Here is a 21734-nt window from a genome sequence, read left to right as displayed (position 1 = left end):
GCCTCCATCTTGGCCGCCATTTTCTGCGGAACCGAAATTTTGGGAAGTTTTAAACACATATAAGTAGGTGAAAACGTTGATGTTATATGATGAACATATTACAGTATTAGCTTATAATATGTTTAGCTATTAACATCAACGTTTTTACCTACTTATACGTGTTTAAAACTGCCCACAATTTCGGTGCGTCAGAAAATGGCGGCCAAAACGAAGGCGATTGACCGGACTCGGTTTTTTAGAGCCTCTACGCTGCCATAGCAAGACTTCTGCTCTCTGGTGGCAAGTTTTGTAACTACATAATTGTCATTTCGCATGGTTATAAATTCCAGCCTCGGCAATCGAAATGTATTATTAACTGACGAATGCCAATTTTTGAGTTGTGTCACCTTTGTCGTCAAGGTGCGAAATATCGTTCACTTCAAGATTTTCTTAATTAATTTAAATTGACCAGAAGTTTGGTTATTGCATGAAAGTATAAGTGATAATTATGTACATATGTATGTATGTATAATACGTTGGAACGAATTACACAAAACCAACTCAGGAAAGTGAAAAAAACAACGAACGAAGCTATTCGAAACTAAAGTCGAACATATAATTGAAATGAGAATTAAGAGTGGACCATACGGAGGCTACGTAAGATACATTATGTATATCATAGAATCTCAATTTTAAGTCCTTTGCCGAAGGTAAGTTTATAACCGAACCATTCTTGCCGCCATTGTCTGTAGCATAAAATGGTACTGAGTAATCCGTGCCTATTGTAAACGATTCTAAAGTCCAAATATAATTACAAGTGGAGCAGCGGCAGCCATATTAATTTTGTTGCGTATTCGCGTTTTGATTGATGTGTATATATTAAATATGTTGAGAAGATTTAAAAAAATGTCATCTGTCTTAATACAATTATAAACAGACTGTTACTGAAAACTGCTGTATACGATATATGATGACATATTTTAACCATTGTTTATTTCAGTAAATATTGTTTCATTTTATTCGCGTTTAATTTTGTATCTGTACTATAACTAACCACTCGTATCTAAGGCTTTGGTGCGTGGATGCAGAACGTCACGAAGTGTATTTATATTTTTGTATATATACGTGTAATATACCTATATACTGCTCAATAATTGCATTTCGAAAAGAAATTCTTTCCAAAAACTGAAAGCGCATGTTATTACAGTAATTGACGATTGATTTAATCGCGAAACTACTCTTCTGCGATTTGAATAGTTCGATAATTAAGAATGTAAAAAGAATCTTAGAACAAGTTTTGCGATCCAAGATAAAGTGTATTAGATAGGTACGTAGTTTTTGCACATTTTCTAAGATAATAATAGGGCAAATTGCTGTACTGGCGCATATTGCATTAATCAATAATACGTCAACATACAGTGTTGGCTCCCAACTTTTACTTTTTGAGTTTTTCAAACTCTTATTTTCAACTCTCACGATTACATGATATCAATGTGTTAGTGGAGTTATGATATAACTAATGAATGATTTTTTATTTTTTACCGAAACTATGCATTTTCCTATTTCGATAAAGATATCTGAAACTTCTATTATATCTGTGCATGACAATTTAAAGTCGAGGCACCTAAAAGTGACGGTAAATGGAATCGACAAATAAAGAAAGAACAATAGTGACGAAAACAGTTTGAATGATTCAAAACGAAATCGGAATTATTTCCATACGTTGTTTGGTGTCCAGAAAAATACAAAAGAAAATGTGTAAAGTGAAATTTTACTAGTGGCCAACGATTAGCTTGTTTTAAAACTGTGATTGCGGAATCCCATAAGGGAATTTCGGTTGCGACTATACTTGCAGATGAATAGGCAATTTATAATTCATCTGGAACACGAATTACAGAGAATAAATAAATAAAAACAGCCTAAAAATAAAATAAAAATCAATCAAATATAATCGTGGACACGCAAGTATATGTATACAAAGGTGTATAAAACATGTATATATAATATGGATATGCGAATAAATACATATATAATAATACGTACGTTCGTCTGTGTATATAATATAATATAATATATATCTCGATATAATATTGTATATATGTATAATGATTAATTATCGCTAAATGTTAGCTGGCCGTCCTGTGCAGCATAGGAAACTAAAACTTCCTTGGAAGTAGGAAGGGGGTCCAGATTTCGTGTCCCAACGATAACTTGTTCGATTAGCACCGTTACTTCGCGTCGCAGAATCCTGTAGAGCGACGTGTTTTTCTGAAAAGCAAACATTGTTTCCCATTTTTTACCTTGTTGAGATTTTTCTTCGGTGATACGTTTTTTCTTACTTTTCTTTGAACTCGAGATAACAATTAACGAGCTGGCTAATTGATCGGCAGACGGAAGCTGGGATTGCAAGCTCACTTGCTATTTTAAAAGTAGAGAAAGTGAAACTAAATCCGGCCTCATAATGGAATTCACTCAGGTTTTTTGACGCTAACACAGGAATGTTCCCTGAAATTTTCAGCAGAATCAAGTATGGATTCCGAGAAATCTAAGACTGGGACTTTATTTATGTTTTAACAACTTTCGGGAGTCTCCGCATTTTTTGTATACGTTAAAACTTCAAAATTCAGTTGAAACTAAAACTTTTTTGTCGTCAAATTTTTTTCACACGATCTACAGTATTCGAGTCATATTCAAAATTTGGACATTGTCGGTTTCCGCGTTTATTTTATCGACTGCTAACGACTGAATTTTTTTTAATAAAAAGTTTACAAAAAATCATGCATACAATATCTCATTGACTAACAAAAAGATTTTAAAAAAGCCTGATTCAGGTTTGAGAGGTTCAGGGTTTCGGTCAAGCCGGTTAGATATGGAATGCCACATACAGGGTGTTTCCGAGTGAGTAACGCAGTATGTTGGGTTGCCTATCACCAAGGGGTACAAATGCCGTTAAAACAGACCTACAGAGTTACCTACTGATAACTCGGCAGGTGTGTTTTAACGGTATGAGAGCACTTTAGTGGTAGGCAACCGAATATACCGCTGCGTTTACTCGGAAACACCTTGTATACATTGTGATGTATCAACCAAGTTTTCAGGAATTCTAGCGAAGGAAATTTTTATTTCTCAAATAAGTTGATGCCCCCACCCTCCGTGTTTTTGCAATTCAAATAACGAAATATTAAAAAATATTCAACATTCTGTCGTACAATGGAAGTTATTAAAGGTGGAAGGAAGTTGAAAAAGAAAATTGAAACCGCAGGACCGAGGTAAATTTTTATTTTTGAAATTTTTTAATTGATTTTCGAAATATTTCCTCGTTTCGTTCAAAATGGTTTATTCAGGACAATATAATTATTGTAGCTAACGCAATACTAAAATGCAACATTAAAGCAGCTAATATTATTATATTCACTATTTGATCGACACTGACCTCAACGCTTCAAACCGTATTAAATTTTTCAACATTCTGATCGTTGCAAAGAAGAACGGACATTCGAGAAATCTATTTTTCCATGCTTATTTGAATCGGCACGTATTTCGTGATATTGTTTTGTTAAAGCTGAGGTTTTCCCACAGTAAAAATTGATGCCGAAAGAATCTTCTTAACAGTTCGAAGTAGTCCGGAAAAATTATTAAAAACATGACGTACGAGAAATTTGAAAAAAATTATATCATCGATAAAAGGAAATGGGTGGATTTAAAAATCAAAAGAATACCAAAGCATACTCTTATAAGGTGCTACTGACTCCTGAAGTTACAGATCGATCGCCAACCATGAGATCGAATGGCATGCCATCATTTGGAATTTTGACTCATATACCTGTGTCAGCTTCCGACTGAGGCATGAATTCTTGCAGCTCTTTAATGAGGGCGTTGATTTCTTCAGAGTCTTTTTGTATACTGCACAGTTCCTCCTCGTTAAAGTTTGGGGTTATTGGTTTGCACAAAAGGATCTGGGATATTACGTTACCAATATTTGACGGCCCTGCTTTGCTTTCTGTAATTAGAGAAAAGAGCGCATATTATATGCAATAATAAAAAGATTGGACGGAAAAAATTTGATTCAAACTAAACTGATTCAAAACGTTTACTTCTGTCGATTTTGTCCGTTCAATATTGTTTTAAATTAGAACTCCTAATTTCTAATTATCAAATGATCATTCGATTTTCCTCCTATACATAGATTTTTTCTAATCATTCCAAAATAAAAATTTCCCTTGAACATAACGTGTCTTCGGAAAGAGTGTCTAAGCCTTGAAGAGAAAAAATTGTCATTTATGAAAACTGCAGGCACATTGACGTTTCTGAAAAACGTGCGTTTAAAACGCGCATGAAAAAACACTAGATCAGACGGAGAAAACAAAAAAAAGAATGTGATTTAGGTGAACGTGTTCCGATTAATTACCGTAGTATCCTGTCATGTCCATGGGGACAATTCGCAGCAGGTTTTTACTCTTGTACAATTCCCGGAGGAAGAGTTGTGTCACGAAAAAGAGTAAAACCAGGTTAGGACTGTCGGCTGGTATTCCCTGATCCATAGCGCTGTAACCAGAAAAATTAATCAAAGGGATTAAAACAACTCGCCAATACTTTGAGCCACGTCTTATTTCATTTCTATACATATTTCGTTTCAGAATATCCTTAAAAGAAATTATCAGTTTCTACACTACCTTTATTCAACCCCCTGAGGTTAATGAATTTCCCCTTTTTACTACTTCATAGTCGCAAGATTTTGTAATGATTCTAGTTGAAAAATCTTGAGCAATGGTCAATTTCCTCACAAATTGAATGATGAAGAAAAAAAAAAAAAAAACAACAGAGAACGTCAAAAAGTCTTTAGGTTGAAATATGTGTGTTTGACACTTGGCTAAAAATGTGGGGTCTTCTTTAATCGTATATTACTATAATGAACGATAAGTAAAGTTTGTCAAGAATAAATTTGTTATTCGACTTGAATAATTTTTTTTCGAGAATGTGAGCTTCAGAGTTTAGAATTTTAATACGGCATTAAAATTCAGTGTTATTAGATATGTAAGAGTTCTGAGTCAGTCTGCCTTACCGACCGAGTAGTCAATCGATCAGGATGTACTCAGGCGGTAAGGCAGATTGGCTCAGAACGCCTCTTACATGTCTACTCATGTTATATTCACAATTCATCATAAATTATTTTTCATTACTCGATAGTGTCGAACTTAGATAATAAATAAGGTTTTTGCTCAAGCTTATTGCTCAAATCTTATGATAATTTGAACTATTTTTCTTAATAGTCTGCATAATGGATATGCGACTTCATTTCGCATGTTTTTCAGACGCAAGCTGAGCTACGGGAAATGAAGAAGAGTTTATAACGTGACCCAGAGCCTGGGGCGATATGCCAGGAAGTGTCCTCGACAAACTTGACGCCAAAAGCCCATATAGCCTTCGGCTATCATAGCTCACTTACGGCGTGAACTGACGTTATATTGTTTGTTCAGATAAGGCTAAAATCACTTCGTGTCTCCTAGCTTATACAAAGCTCGTGTCACTTTTATAACTTGCAATTGATAAAACTTATGAAAACTGTGCGTGCTTTTTGCATATTTTTTTAACTCAAATTTACCCAATTTTAAACGATCTCCACGACTTGCCAGACAATTTTGTAAGATTTCTTTCTTATCAATATTCCCAAAATACACCCTTTGAGTTTTCATTAATTTTTATGGATATTGATCACTTTTTAGTATATATGGATTAATATTCATTTACATGCGGGGAATTAACATTCAAGTTATTTTACAAACCTAATTATAACACATTTTTTCAATCCAACATAATTATTTAATTGAAGTAAATCGTTTCTAAATAATGCATTACACTTGATGCACATCGGGTAATTTTTGTAATTAGCGGCTGCACCTATGCCACATATAGATTACAAAAATTACGGTGATCAATGTAAAGTTTATAGTTATACTTTACAAAAGTAATAGAGAATTAGTGAACTTTAATTATGTATATTGCAAAAGCAGGCAAGGGTAGTTAAAAGAAGTTTGATCGCACGTTTTAGAAGTAATTACAAATTGGTTGAATTTTAATTATCAATGTTGAAAGACTCGTTAAAAGTGAAATAAAGTTACATTACTTTTATGAAGTGCAATTGAGTTAACATCTGATTACATTTTTCGCGGCATTTTTGCAAACTTCAAGTGTTTCGCAATTTTTGTACTTCGTCAAAAAATTTTTCTTCATTTTTATTTCAATTTATCCAATCCGAAATCAGAAACATAATTCTTCTCGTTATATGCAGATATAATATTATCATATGTGCCCAGTTTATAATGAATGCATGCAATAATAAGACCGCCGTTCTGCATTTAGCGTATGTATTAAACGGTAGCACTTGCACGTAGATGGGTGAGTTATATATGCACACAAGCAGGACACTGTGTTCATTGACATCGTGTGTTCTGAGCGTGGAAGTGTTCATGCGAGATACGACACACGGAATATTTTTATTGTTGATTTTGCACTAGATAAAAGTTTTTATGAACAAATTTGTCTAGCGCAAACTAGACATATATATAGGTTATATGTACGCCGAATTTTTTAGACAAGTCGGTTCCCCGGTGAAAATTTCTACTACTACGAATTTTTACAGAAATTGGGCCATTCGGTATTATTTCGCACAGAAATAAAAATTGTGGTACCTTGTAGATATCCGATTGAAAAAATTCAAATTTTCATAAAAATCTTCAAGTTCTTAGGAGAAACAGTGCACATTTACAATAATGTACGAAAACAATTTTTTTGTACAAAATTCTACGAAATGTCCTAATTTCCCCAAAAATTCGTAAAAAATCATAGAAATCATTTTCACCAGGGTTACATTGGCCACGCAGAATCAGTCACCGGCGCCATCATCGGCTGGCTGCAAAATAGGCTCAATCTTCGTAAGCGTTATATAACCCAACAATGCAAAATTCAAATGGGTTATGTTACGTTTACGAAGATTGAGCCTCTTTCGTGGCTAGCCGGCGGTGGCGCTGCGGGCTGATTCTCCATTGCCAACGTAATCGATTAGTCCAAAAAATTAGATGTTTCAGAATCACTGTGACCATGTGTGCACGGATACTGGGAGCAAACGGTGAAACTTTGCAGGCTGTGTGATCGTCTACGTATGTGAAACAGTATGTCGTGTGACAAGGGACAAAAGTTGGGGATTGGGACGGGCGTGAAGTTTGCGCCTGAACGAAGCTAGCGCGGTAATCACACGACTTGCGATCGTCAACTTTTGTCCCTAGTCACATACGATATTTCTTATAACAAGTGGATGAAAAGTGGTGGGGCCTTACGTGGTCATTTTTCGGGTCGCGAGTGGTCAATTTCTCATCCCTAGGGACGAAAGTGAAGTAATTGTGAACTGCGCATGCGCGAACCTATCTTAACAACACTAGCTGAGATGAAATTGGCTACTTTCGTCCCGGTAAAATTCTACGCAAAGCCCAAGTTTTTATGCACGTGTGATAAAAAATAATTTAATTTTATCGGTCGGCCAGGTGTTCTGGTAATATTTTCGTTTGCAAGTCAGAGGAGCCAACTTGAAAGTTGAAACGAGTTATGAGATGTCAAGGTCCCTCGATTCAAGCTGCGAATTGACATCAGTCGTTAATAACTTAACGATGAAAGTTTGTCAAAGGGTATAGCCGGGTTAATATGGGAAATCTGCCCCTGCGGCTTTTTTGACTCGCACTTAGAGGATCGATTTGGTGTCGAATAAAAATAATTCACCTAAATTTTTAGCTCTTTAACCTAAACGGTTTTCGAGATTTTCAAAAAAACCTGTTTTTTAGATTTTATTTTTATTTTTATGGTAAAATTCAAAATTAATCAATGATGATTTTTTTGACAATTCTTAGGAGTCTAAGACATGAAAAAAAATGTGATCATGATTCTTAAACGAAAAACCAATTTTTAGCGAAGAAAATAAAATTAATTTTTTTATTTTCAGCCTTTTTGAAAGACGTCACTCACTGAATTTTGTCAGAAAATGTCTTTTATACTCCTTCATACTTCGGAATTTTTTCGAATTTTTTGAAGTGGTGCAACAATACCAAAAAAATTAGAAAAACTCATTTTTTTTTTGAGAAAAAATCGACTGTCCTTCGATGCTCGCTTGTTCTGCAGCTGAATCTTCAGTGGTCTTGACTTTAGGTGGTCTTGATGGAATTATTTGACACTTACTACAAAAAGTATCATTAATAAACACTCTCTTTCCAATTTTTTCTGTCGCATTATTAGCCTCATCAGTTGTCATAATAACTTTTTTATAGCCAACTGTTTTACGCAAATAATTGTTACAATTAATGCATTTTTTATCGACATCCATTCTAAAATCAAGATTTAAATTACGTATTAGAATTGTAGAAATATACAAACAGATTAAATATAAAAAACTTTACTTACTTGAGTGGAAGAAATCAACCGTAATATTATTCAACGTTAAAAAATAATATCTTATAATGATGATAAGAGATAAAATAACAAGAATGATATTTCAGTGTTATTTGATCGTGGAACTTATAAATAGTCCCAATAGAAATGTACTAGATCAATTAATAAATTAATTGCAATTTAATACATACAATGACACGAATGTCATAAACCAGGAAGGCTACTTTATGGTTAGGTTACCTATAAAAGCAAGACCTCGGAAGAAGTGATTAATAGTTACTGAAAATCCTAATAGACGGCGTAAGCCAAAACAATAAAAAAAAAAAAAAAGTAGACATATATTTAAACGCAAGATTTCGGAGACGAAATGAGTTTTTAAGTTCATTGATATTGTTGCACCACTTCCAAAAATTCGAAAAAATTCCTGAGTATGGAGGAGTATAAAAGACATTTTCTGACAAAATTCAGTGAGTGACGCCTTTCGAAAAGGCTAAAAAAAAAGAAATTAATTTTATTTTCTTCGCTAAAAATTGGTTTTTCATTTAAGAATCATGATCACATTTTTTTCATGTCTTAGACTCCTAAGAATTAGGAAAAAATTCATCATTGATTAATTTCGAATTTTACAATAAAAAGAAAAATAAAATCTAAAAAACAGGTTTTTTTGAAAATCTCGAAAACCGTTTAGGTCAAAGAGTTAAAAATTTAGGTGAATTATTTTTAAACAATAAACATTGGGGATCAATATATAAGTCGACTTGAAAGAGTTTTCCGAACGAGCGAATGGATGGATGGATAAAAGAATAAATTGCTAATGAATGTAATAATTACAATGAATGATTCGACAAATAAATTGATTCCTGAATGGTTGAACGTGAAATGACGAGTGAATTAATACATCCATTGGTTTATGAATGGATCAATGAATGAACGAAAGAATAACGGCTGAATAAGGAGTGAATAAAGAAATGAGTGAGTTAATAAATTTCGAATCGCACGAACTTGGTCAGTGAAAGATAATGAATGAGTCGAAACAATTAACACGAAGTATTATAGTAAGGGAATGAACAGTGATCAATAAACATTCGTTATTACCCTCCTTCGAAAGATGACTTACAACAGGTAAAATCGTGCTGGAAAATAAAAATAACAGGAACAAGTAGATAAAAATCACAATGTATTGTATCGTGACGATGTATATCTTATGACTAATTATGGTTTTTCCGTTGGTTTACCAGACTAGTTTCCTGATTGGTTGAAGGTTCAGGCTCCTGGAACAACCGAGCCGAGCTCTTGTTCGAGGTCTGGAAAGATTCAGTTGCTATAGGTATATTATATAGTGTATTCGTTATAAGAACGATTCGTTTGAAAAGGCCGAGTGAAAACGACGGAGGGAAAAATGTTGCAATTAAGGGATTCGTTATACGGTACAGCTCTTACCCGGAGATTTTTCCTCTGTGGAGAAACCTCACTGCCAGCGTTAATGAAACCTTGAATTTTTTAAGCTCACCTCTCCTGTTCTCAAACTTAAAGTTACTCGACATCTTGAGTGACGAGCAGCAGCATCTTACATCTATAGACTCCGGAGTTTCATCACGATTCTACATATAGACGCCCTCTAGGTACTACAGCGATCAATATAATTAGTTCTCGATTTCTAATTTCATATTTCAGTGGTTCAGGTGCTAGCTGAATTCTTGAATTTGTTCAAATGCAGTAGCTTTGAGCTTTTTAAGCAGCGTATGTGTATGAACAACTTTGTATTGTCGCCTTTACTTTATTCTAGAATACTCTATGAAATTATATCACGGTTAATTAAATTAACACTCCGTGAATACAAGCTTGGCTACATCGACGTTGGAACCTTCTGTAGACAAACTTACATAGTAAATTTCAAATGGGTTCCACGAATTCGACAAGATTCCATTTTTTCCCTAGAAACTTACACTAGAATCTAAAATCTACTCCGAGTTTCTATACACGTGTTCCCACAAATGTGAATGAGACCTAAAAAAAAATTGATTACTTCGTACATACGACTGACAACGAATCAATGTTGTTCCAAATCTTGAATGCTTCGAAATTTTACTACATAACATAAAGATTGATTTATCATGGATTACAATTGATTACTGATTAGTCAATCACGTTAGAAATGTCGAGTAATTAAACGGATCTGTCATTTTCAACTAATGTTTTCTTTTCGCAGGGTAACCGCCTCATCGCATCTTGGCGAGGGATCAACTTGTCTGGATATCAAAGGAAAACTACGAACACCTACAGTTTCTGTCTTAAATATAACAGTGGTGTGTGGAAAGTAATCGCTATTATCCCGGTTCTGTTACTAATTTATGGATACGCATGCGTGCATTGGGTTTCTCAGTATCGCCTATCGGGATGTAACCTACAGTTCTTACAAGCTCACCTGAATTACCATGCATAATTGAAGCAGGCAATAACGATCTGCTAATACTGATTATCCAGCATACATATTTTGCGTATACTTACACATTGCTAATTTACTCAGTAATACTTGCGGTTAACAATCCTCATTAGAACCGATCTCGGAAACGGTAAGATTTCAATCACGATTCAGTAGTAAGGTAATAGTAACTATATATGGTAATTTGTCCCACACGTTCAGTGTTCCAAAATTTGATCTCGGACTAACTATGAGTGAAAAGATGCGGAAATAATCAGTTCTGGGATCTAAATTTTGCTGCTTAAAGTTGTGGAGAATGTTTGTAAAGTGTTTCGGTTACAGCAGAATACTGATTTCCAGAATGAAGAAATCAACATGGCCGTCATCAGCCCACCTGAGACCGTATTTCGGCTCTGAGGAGATTTATAGCGCTTAGAAGTTATCCAGTCTTGTTCCAAACTGAAGAAAAAAATGGCACGAATAGATCGGTTGCAATTTCACCCCTAATAAAAGCCCTGATGCTGAAAATTGAGCGCCGAAAAACTGTCCGTTTTACTACTTGTACAAGTCTCGTTATACATATGTCTCAATGTATTAGTTTGTAACATTATATGGGGCATATACATACCTCTAGACATGGGTACCTATGTGAATTTTTAATAAAAAAAATATGAGATAGGTTGACAGTGCTAATCAGAATAGATCTCGTCTTGATTCCTATTGAAATTATTCTCGCAGACTTTACCACCTTCCATTATACCTGGAGGCATTTTTAATGTATAAAGCTCTCATCGTTGACTAATTGGTTCCGAAAAGGCCTCTCTTTAGCGAGTACGCTTCAGCTGGTATTCACTCTGCTGCCTATTCATTATGACGGACAATGAAGTTGAAGAAGTTATTAAGCGCGACTATTATAAAAAAAAAACTGCATCTTTTTTGAACTATTGTAAAAATGTTGCTTCTAGAATTCGCACACTGAACACATCAAAGAAAAAATAGGTCATGAGATAAAAATCGAGGCAAATTATTCGAGGTTATATGAGCGTTAGAATCACCAAATAACGCATGTATTATTGAACAAGGTGAAGTAAAGTATCGATTAATAAAACTCACGTGCGAATCTGTGGTAAGACCAGTTGCGAAGTATTTTTACAAGCTTCGACGCAACTTCGACGAAGCTTCCGGATCTTTTCGCGAAGTTCGGGACTGTCGCGTGGTTGACCAATGTTAATTAACAAGTCCCGGAACTGGGCGACCTGGCTGTTTATGTCTTGAATTTGCTGGAAGTAAACAACATTAACTTGAGATTATTTAATGTACGGTGAATGCGACCCGAGTATATGAAAAAATATGGTATTAGGGAAAGATTTTCTTTAGCGAGACAAGTGCCCACCTAGCGGCAATCGCGGGACTAAATAAGGAACGGTAATTTTCTTATATTCGTGGTGATTCCTCAACGATTCAGCTAAGTTAAATGTGAAAAAAGGGAAGAAGATGAAGTTAAAAATTTATCATTTTCGTATTCAACCTCGACAATGTCAGGTATATTGTGTATACGATAAATTATGGAATTATTTCTGGTGTAATTACGAATTGACTTAAATAGACGTATAATATCGATTTGAAATGAGTAATAAAAATTTTTATGCCCTTTGCAGATCAACATTTGTCATTCTTCTGTGATTTTCATCATCTGTTGGCATCACAATACGACGGATCAAATACATCGTGATAATTTCAGCGCAGAGTTATATAATCCATCGATTCGTTGACGTATATATAACGTGATAAATAAAATTGTATGTATTTGTTGCGCAGCTATAAATGGATTATACGTACCATCGCATGGCGGGCTATCAATTATTTTTTAACGATTATATTGGTTGTAACTTGCGTACGAAGGACGCATAGAATGACTACAGTCCCAGTGAAAAATGTCCCGAACGTAAAAAATTGCGAAATGAGAATTCAAGAAAGTCAGTAAATTTTCTGTAACGCGCCTGAGTTAGATTTTTCATCAAAATAATCCGTATCTGAATATAAACTTACGAGTTTATTGTTTATATTATCTTCGTGTACAAAGTTCCTTTTTTTCAAATTTAGTTGTCGTTGCGGAGTTCAAGGAAAAATTTATTGATGAGGATAATTCGTAGGAAATTCATTTATGAAAGAATTGAGACGTAATTCGAGAAAAGTTTGATTGTCTAAAAGTATAACACTGGGTTTAACTACCAGCCAATTTCTGTAAAATAATAAGAATCGTACGATTTCTCTGTCGGTGGTTATATCTCCTAAAATAAATAACAATGTTTTGGAAAATGGTTGAGATGTTCTGTGTTTAAGAAATAGGATAAAATGTATTTTTTAAAAAGCCTGCTTAGCTTAACGAATATTAAACTTTCGATGAAAATATCAAAAAAAGAGCTACAAGTAGACAAATTGAAATTTTCTCCCGAGTTACAGTGATCGTACCATTTGTTTAAAAATTCTCTTCTCTGTCTTGAAAGATCTGCAAGAATTATACCGGATGAGAAAAAATGCATGTTGAAATCGACGAACGTAATTTAGTATTTTGTTCTACAGGTCAATACGTAATATGTCAAAATCACGTACATTTCATACATTTGTACATCGCATCGGCATACGAAAGCATTACGCAGATAGATCAATAAGCAATATTGCCTTCTTTCATTCTTTAGGGATGTGTAATTTGGTTGTTTTCACTGGGAATACAAAATACTGTGGTATTTACTCGGAGATATTCTGTAGACACAAAACGATCCCCGAGTATAGAGGATAGCGGTTTGTACATATTTACTCTTGACCCTAGTTGCGATAATGTGTGCAAGGTACAGGCGCAATACACGCAAGCATGTGGTTACACACAAATACAGTAAAGGCGTAATTTTGTCGAATCAATTTTATCACCAGCCCTTTTTTTTTTTATTTCTCTACCCAATTACTGGCCAATCAATGTTGCACAGAGTCAAGAAATAATCGATTAATCGAGTATAACCGATTATTTTTCCACACGATCGGTTTTTTGTTTTTTAATCCCATTAACGATGCGATACAATATCAATTTATGTGATTAAAGTATCAATTATTATCATTGTCCTACTTGCTAATTACCTACTTGATGTAATACGTAAAAGATAAATGAATATTTTCACCTGATTTTGAAAAATATTTGGAATAAAACTGTAAACTATCAAAAAACTTTTCCGTTATTAAGACTCCATATTGGAATATACGAAATTTCGGTTTCGAATGCGCCGTTTCAAAAAAAAAAAAAAAATACGAAATAATCGATCAATCGATTAGTATTGAATATTGATTGTTGGACTGGTTTAATCGATGCATCGTTTATTTTTAGCTGAGTGAAATAAAAAAATAAAAATAAAAAACGCAACTGTAGATAATTCTAATATTTTTGAAATCATTTCTGGTAGCCGCTTCGTCGTATGTTAAATCGAACGTTAATACGATCATACTGAAATTCCCAAGACCCGAACTTTATGTACAGCTGGAATTTACAATTTAAAATTTTTCTCCGCGTTACAAAAAGACAGTTTTTACAGTACACGCAGTTCAACTCAATTCACTTTCACTTTGAAAATATAAACGTTTAGAAGTATAAACTGTTTTGGTATATAAAATTGCGAACTAAATTCGCTTCCACTTTTAAACCTCGATCTTATCATTTCTTCGCTGTATTAGCTTTTTACCTGGGCTGTACGTCAATCCATTATATTTCAAAGAACAGCATATAATATGTACATAAATATTTTTGTGGAAAAATGAAGTTGAAAAATTTGTGAGAAATTCACTGTACTATATTAACTTTGATTGATTTATTGATCTTCCTTTGATACTCATGTCAGTAGAACGATTTTACGGTTGAACTGACTTCATCTCTAACATTATACTTATAAGTATACCCCTCAAAAATAAGTGATGCAATCATTATTTTTAAATCAAGTAATTCTGCATTATTACCGAGAAATCCTTAAAAATTGATTTTCGGGGGGGTAAAATTTGGCGTAGTTTTTACCCCGTGAAATGCCAAATTAGCATACAAAAAATACGTGTTCAATGTTTTTTGATGCACTGTAACATATCACAGAATGACGATAATCAGTGAGGTAAATCTCGGGTACTTTTCCGCTTAGAATTAAGATAAAAATCCTATACTGCAGGACGATATTTGTGAGAAAAAAAGCTAATGTTCAAACTTCGTTCCAATGAAAAATATCATCCCAATTTGAAACAGTCTGATGAATTATTATTCAACCCCTTGACTATCAGCGACACACGTACGGGCAGAAAAAAGTCTTGCCACTTTTGTGTGAGTATTTGAAAAAAAAAAAAACTATGTTTTCACTGGATCGATTTAACTATAATTTGGCAAATCATCGTTTTTGATGTCGCTAAATTACAGGATGACTCCATAAAATTTTTTTTTACCAACACAAAAGTGGCACGAAAATCTTATTTCCACATGACTGCCAAGGAGTCAACATTGTCCTACGTATTTTATACTGAGTAAACGACGAAAGCTTTCGATTTATTCCTGACCGTTCTCCTTTTCAATCCCCGTTTATTCATCCAGCCAGCAGTTTTCGGTAACTGTGATATCCGCGTGCCCCTTTATATTAAAATACGTGTTGCACCAGCAGTGGCAGGTAGGCAAGTGAGGTGAGCAGCAGGTAGACAGGATCTCCTTTTATTTTCGTGGAGTCCTTATATCGCTGAGTAACAAAAATACAGTGCGAAGTTTGTACGTTGAGAGGTAAACGAGGGAGAGGTAGAATAAATATAACAGGAAGTAAGATGGAAACGAAGAAGAAGCGGTAGAAGAGGAATGGCAAGGAAAGGAAAGACGGAAGAGTGGGAAAAAATAAATGCCTTGAAACGGGTTCTTCGGCTATAGGCGAACGTATACTTCATGCCTTTTTCGACCGCCAATGACTCCGACATATCCCCCGGAGGATTTTCCCTTTTCCTTCTTTCTCCCTTTTCCCTCGAGTCGGCACCGCAGCTTGAAATACGACGTCACGCCTGACTGGAGTGAATTATCTGATTTTTGTAACTCCTCACGAAGTAACTGAGAAAAATTTCAGTTGTTTTTATTGTTAGAAAACTCTGCATCGAGGGGAAGGATGATCTGAGTCAAGTGATGTTCGTTTGATAAATCCTATAGTCAAATGCGGCGAACGCAAATAACTTACTTAATTCAACGAGATGCTTTTGTCGGACAAAATACTTGCGAGAACTTGATATAAGAATTAAATCAGATCTTTCAATGATGATGCTAGCAATCAATTTATTCAAGATAATACGGCTTGAGTTCTTTCCAAGGATGTGAATTACGGCTTGAGTTCTTCCTATGAAAAAAATGTATGATTCCAATGACTGAAAAATTGATTGAAGGCACCTCGAACCGTTTTGATTCAAAAATATGAAAATGGTGTATCAAAGCAAGTTAAACTTGTTCTAATCCATGTTTTTCGTCAAGTCATAAGTTCAATGATTGAAGCAGGTAATGAATTTTGTTGTTACAAAAATTTCTTGCATTGACTCATGTATGAGCATTAGAGTTATTCAAGCGCACAAAACTCACACTTCGAATGTTATCATTAATAATTCGGTCGACTCAAAATTTTATGGGTAGAACCCGGATACTTATTGATGTCTGTGCAGGGAAATAAATTGCACATGTGTCAATATTTCTTGTTTATTTGTCGTCAATACCAGTTTCGATGACTCGAAACTTGGTATTATGGTTTCTTCGGGTGTAGTAAGTCTGATGAAAAATTTGACTTACGTTATCCGTCTCTGTTTTCGTAGCCGACTACCCGGTTTTACAAATATCTCTGAAGCTACTTCTGTAGCGAGAAAGTTCACCGCCTAGTGGCCGTTTATAGTACTAGAATGCTGATGTTTACGATGAATATATTTTACACATTTTCCGCTTATTTCAACGTTAAATCTGTTTGTTCGGTTGTCTAGATTTTGACAATGTGATAAGTTCTTTCTTTTTTATTCGGTGCACAGAATTATACTTTTCGGTTTCTACGAAAAATAAAAACAGTCAAAGACTGTTTAGCAACCACAACTAGAAATTTCTCTCAATGCGATATTGAAATTGATGAGAATGCCTCAGGATTTTCTATTTCATCCTTTAAACCGTATGAGAAACTACTAACGCGAACAGAATAAACGGATTGCAAATGAAAATTGTTCAATTTTTATGCATATTTCAGATATTTGCGTGGCTGTAAAAAGACTTGGTATTTTTTAATTGAACTTCAAACAGATTATTGTCAATACTTGAATTGACAGAACTAGTCATGAATCTGATAACAAAATTGTAAGACTCTGAATTACGAAAATGTTTCAGCTAATTTTACAAAAATCACTTTCCCCAAGTTTTTTGTATCCCTGGTAACGTAATTGATCTGAAAACATCGAATAATTCGAACATAAAATTCTATACGGCGGATGAAAACATGTTCGAAACTTGTGCTGCGTTCAAAAATTAGGTTTGCAAGGATTTTAGATTTGTCGAAACGAAAATTATTATAAAAAAGACAGTTGATAAGGTCTAAAACTTTTTCAGATTTCGAAAAAATTATAACATCTTTTTTCTCAATTTTTGGTCTAAGCATATCAGTTTGACTATTTTTTCACACTACCGACATAAAATGTTTAATCTGCGATGAAGGATCTTGTTTGAGATTTTTTATGGCGTGATCAGTTTGCGTGTTGGGTGAGTCGAAAGAGCATGTTTGAACAAATTCTATAAATAAATTTGTTCGCACTTTAACCGCGTTGGGTTAAAAGAAATATTTTGAACACCCTACTCACCATTACACACTATATAATAAATTTTCATACTTCATTAACAAGTTATCCTCCACTTTGAAGTGAAGTAAAACAAGTGTCATTCGGTTTTTAAAAGAAAACAAATACATGTGTCAAATATAAAGAGTCCAAGGGACATAGGAAACATGAATACGTTCGTCATTAGCTCTCTCATGATTGTTTTTAACCCTTCGACCAATAGCGATAAGTATTCTTCACCACCAAGCTTAAATCTACTTTTTGCATATTTAAAGAACTTTGCAGCATATTTCTTTGCAGTTTTTTGCTATTTCCGATATTTTACACAAGTTTTTAGGGTGGCTGATTGCGAATCTGAAATGGGATTTTAAAAATTCAAGATGGCGGATTCAATATGGCGGACGAATATTTCAAATTTCATCGAATCCGGAGAAAAAAAACACTGACTAGGGGTTTTCGCGGTTGCTGATTACGAATCTGAAATCGGATTTTGAAAATTCATTACGGCGAATCCAATCAGTGACCCCGAAAACCCCTGCATAGAGTCTTCTGACCGTATTCGATGAAATTTGAAATTTTCGTCCGCCATATTGATTCCACCGTCTTGAATATTTGAAATCTGATTTCAGACTCGTAATCGATGACCCCAAAAATCACAGAATACTATCCGGTTATAGAAATTGGCTGAGCAGAATAACGTGTGCGTAAAAGGGTTAAACTGTAACTCGCTGTCTTGCATGCGGCATGCGATTGGCGGGCCTGTCGAATATTTCAATTAATTCATGCGAAAAGACAATTTCCGAACCATCAACTGATTGCGTATATAGGTGACGGTTGGGGGATGGAGGGGGGTTGGGATCTGGCTTGCGCTGCACTTGTAATCGGACCCATCGGACAGAAACCGTCGCTTCGCTGCCAAATCAATTTATCCATCTGCTGATCCAATTTTTTTCTCATCTTCCTTCACATCTAAGAATGTATCGGGTGTACAGTCCGGTCAAATCATCGTCCAATGTGAAGAATTACGAAGTAAATACTAAAAGAGTGCAATTTAAGTCTTCAAGTTTTTGGTTCGTAGATACGACCGTAAAGTTCAAGACTTATTGATCAACGTAACGAAGAGAAAAGCAAACTTGATAAGCAATAAATTGAGATTTTGGTTACTATTCGATGTATAGAATCAAAATTTATTTATTTAAATACAAACTCACGCGGAATATATTTTTTTTTTTTTTCTATGACCTGTACTCAATTATTATTTTTTAATAAAAGTGATTTAAATGCAAAACTGAAGTTTGTTTAACTGTTATTTTTAATCAATGTTTGAGAAAGTAGGTAATTTTTCTTATAATCCGAAACATAGTTTTGGTTTCTACGAAAGCAAACTCCATTCGATGAAACTGTTATTTCTTTTATTAGTAACGTGGAAGGAATCAAAATTTGGTATCTAGAAACCAGACTCAAAATTTGTCAAGATTCGTTTTGTTCGTGATTGTTGATTACCGATAAATTATTCGAATCTGTATTTTTATTGAGCCTTAAATTGGTCAAAAAGAACTTGAAAAATCGATACACAGTTTTGATGTAATGAACTGTAGAGTTTCTTTTCAAAGTATATTTCATTTACTCAAAATCGATGTCAGGAAATTTATGTGGGATTGATTTACGAAAAAATGAAACTTAACTGTTCCAATTTTTAATTGCTTTTTAAATCAAGATCGCAGTTTCCCGTGAAACATATCTGAACTTAATTAAGATGTTGATTCCAAGCATTGGTTTCTTGATCATTCGTATTCAAAACTTTTTGCTTGGACTTTACGCCTGATACACTCTTAAATAAGATAGAACGATCAAAAATATGACGAATTTTATACGACGAATTGCATGTTTTGATTCAGGGGTTTTCTAAATAATGATGACAACGCCGAATTAACTTTTGTATTTTCATTTTTTAAATTTTCATCCAAACTCAGTCCTGGAATTATATTTTTCATTTCAGTGAATTAGTGAAACACAATTATACGAACAATTAAATAAGCAATGTTGAAGTGGAATTGAACGAGTCTATTAAATTTCTCGCTATTTCAAAGCAGTTAGAAGCGAAAAGCCTCAATCGAAGATTTTGTGTTTATAATTTCCGTTTCTCATTTTGTAGCGTTTCTTGAAAAATCGACATATATTACAAATTTTCTAAATTGATAACCACTGAAATTCTCCTAAAACAAACAAGCAAATAAATATTGAGTTTAAACCGTACAACCTCTTTAAATCTCAACTTAACATTCAAATCTCTCGGCTGTTTTTCAACCTGACTTCCTGAAATAAAAAGAGACCGGCATGAGGTTGATGTCTGAAAAGTTTTAATCGGGTCAAATGTTCTCCTTGAATTCTGAAGCGCGGAATGACCGCGCAGAAATTCTTTGCACATTTTAATACCGAAAGGACTGCAGCGATGCGGGGAGGGTGGCTGCATTATATTTTCTATTTTATACCGCAGTATGCTGGCTGTTTTTCTGTCTCGTGTTCATCTCGCGTGACTCTAACTCGGAGCGACTTAATTTTAAGCACTCGTTTTTAAGACCCTAATTGGCGGTACAATGAAAATCTTTATTTGCACTTTATGTGCTGAGAAAAATTGAAGAATATTGCACGGCCGAAAAATTTGTTCGATTGATTGAATTTCAGTGTCGAAGAAAGTTATTTGCAATTTCGACAAGCGCCGCCAATCAAATATTCCATTTCTCATGGCGTAGATTTTTTCAATCATTCTCAAATTGTTGGACCAAACTCGAAACATCGACGTGAAATTTTACGTAATACGATCTGTTCATGTATGATCGATGTTTTGTTTTGCTCGAGAATTAGCGACATCGATATTTGAAATACAACAACGATCGATCAACTTGGAATTTGGACAAAAACGAGTCATTTCGTTGTCAAAAAATAATCATCGATTTTTTTTATGCCCATATGTAATAGCTTCATTTTAATTCTATCAAGCAAATCTTCGTTATTTACGAAAATAAGAGTTTATCATTTTGTGAAGAGATTATTCGGTTAGAAATATTCTAAAAGGTTTTTATTGATGTAAAAAAGTTAGGATTTTTTCTACCACTTGTTCAAAATGGATAAATTAAGCTGACCTATATTTACATGCATATTATATAACATGATAAACAAGGCACTGTAGATGATGCCAGAATTATTAATTCGCCATTAGCACACGTCTGGGCAAGTTATTATTAGCGCGGAGATTATAAAAGACGATAATAAATTTCCAGAATTGGTTTTTCGCTTGTATGAATCGCTCGAGTATAACCCTCGAAGAGTATATTTTTATAATACAGGTTTTATAGCTACCGTAGAAGGAAGATTTATGAACGTTTATAAACTCGTCCGAAGGTTTAAACAGGCCAAGTACATGCTGGACGGGTGTCTTTAAGGTGCTGTAAGAACCGCGTAAAAAGAAAAAAGCATGCTTTTTAAGGATGAAAATATCCTCAACTCTTCAACGAGTATTTAACACAGGGCACGAAAAATAATTGAAAATAAGGTCTCATTCACTTTGCTGATCAAACTTCGTGTGACTATTTGCCTAAAAAAAATTTTAAATTTATCTGCTTGCTGCGATGATTTTTTCCAGGAGTGGAATAAATTTTCCTTAAAAACTCTAGAGTCAACTGGTACGTCGAATTTTATTTTAAACTTTAAACGAACGAAAAATCTTGGCTGAGATTTATTCGATTTTACTCAACGCAACGAAAATTTTTCAACAGCAGTTGCTGCACAGTGTCTTTAATTGTTTTTTACCTCAGCCGAAAAATACATTTCTAGATACAAAATGAAAATTAATTATCTCGCTGTTACCTGAAAATCTAGGATGCCTTATATTCTTCATGATCGTGGTCACTCGTATTATATTTTCTCGTGACTACGGCGATAATTTGGTGCAACAATAAATTGATGTCAAGCGAACCCTGTTTGACTGAAAAAAATGTGGGGCTGGCAATTGTAATCATATCGAATAGTTACTTGTTCAATGTTTTCTTGTAAT

General features: G+C 34.3%; 1 protein-coding gene and 1 long non-coding RNA gene across 14 annotated transcripts in view; one reads left to right on the top strand and one right to left on the bottom strand.

Moving 5' to 3' along the window:
* Window positions 1–1905: 1905 nt before the first annotated feature.
* Window positions 1906–21734, bottom strand: part of dcma (decima) — a 55314-nt gene continuing 35485 nt past the window's right edge. For 9 of the 13 annotated variants that reach the window (XM_069137589.1, XM_069137591.1, XM_069137590.1 and 6 more), the window contains 5 exons: window positions 11948–12114; window positions 4388–4524; window positions 3803–3979; window positions 2319–2484; window positions 1906–2247 (listed from right to left, as the gene is read on the bottom strand). In XM_069137589.1, coding sequence (XP_068993690.1) covers window positions 2208–2247; window positions 2319–2484; window positions 3803–3979; window positions 4388–4524; window positions 11948–12114 — 687 coding nt within the window. In that variant the 3' untranslated portion in view covers window positions 1906–2207. Of the gene's footprint in view, window positions 2248–2318; window positions 2485–3708; window positions 3980–4387; window positions 4525–11947; window positions 12115–18485; window positions 18717–21734 lie in introns of those variants that run through there. The other 4 variants (XM_069137595.1, XM_069137594.1, XR_011177570.1 and 1 more) reach the window with 4 other exon arrangements.
* On the top strand, window positions 9651–11500 carry LOC124222788 (uncharacterized). Its single transcript, XR_006884114.1, has 4 exons — window positions 9651–9739; window positions 9918–10034; window positions 10622–10718; window positions 11195–11500. It is a non-coding gene; the product is annotated as an uncharacterized lncRNA (long non-coding RNA).

Source organism: Neodiprion pinetum, chromosome 7 (genome assembly GCF_021155775.2).
Source record: "Neodiprion pinetum isolate iyNeoPine1 chromosome 7, iyNeoPine1.2, whole genome shotgun sequence".
In the NCBI taxonomy this organism is placed as follows: domain Eukaryota; kingdom Metazoa; phylum Arthropoda; class Insecta; order Hymenoptera; family Diprionidae; genus Neodiprion; species Neodiprion pinetum.
This window is presented reverse-complemented; position numbering and strand designations above follow the sequence as displayed.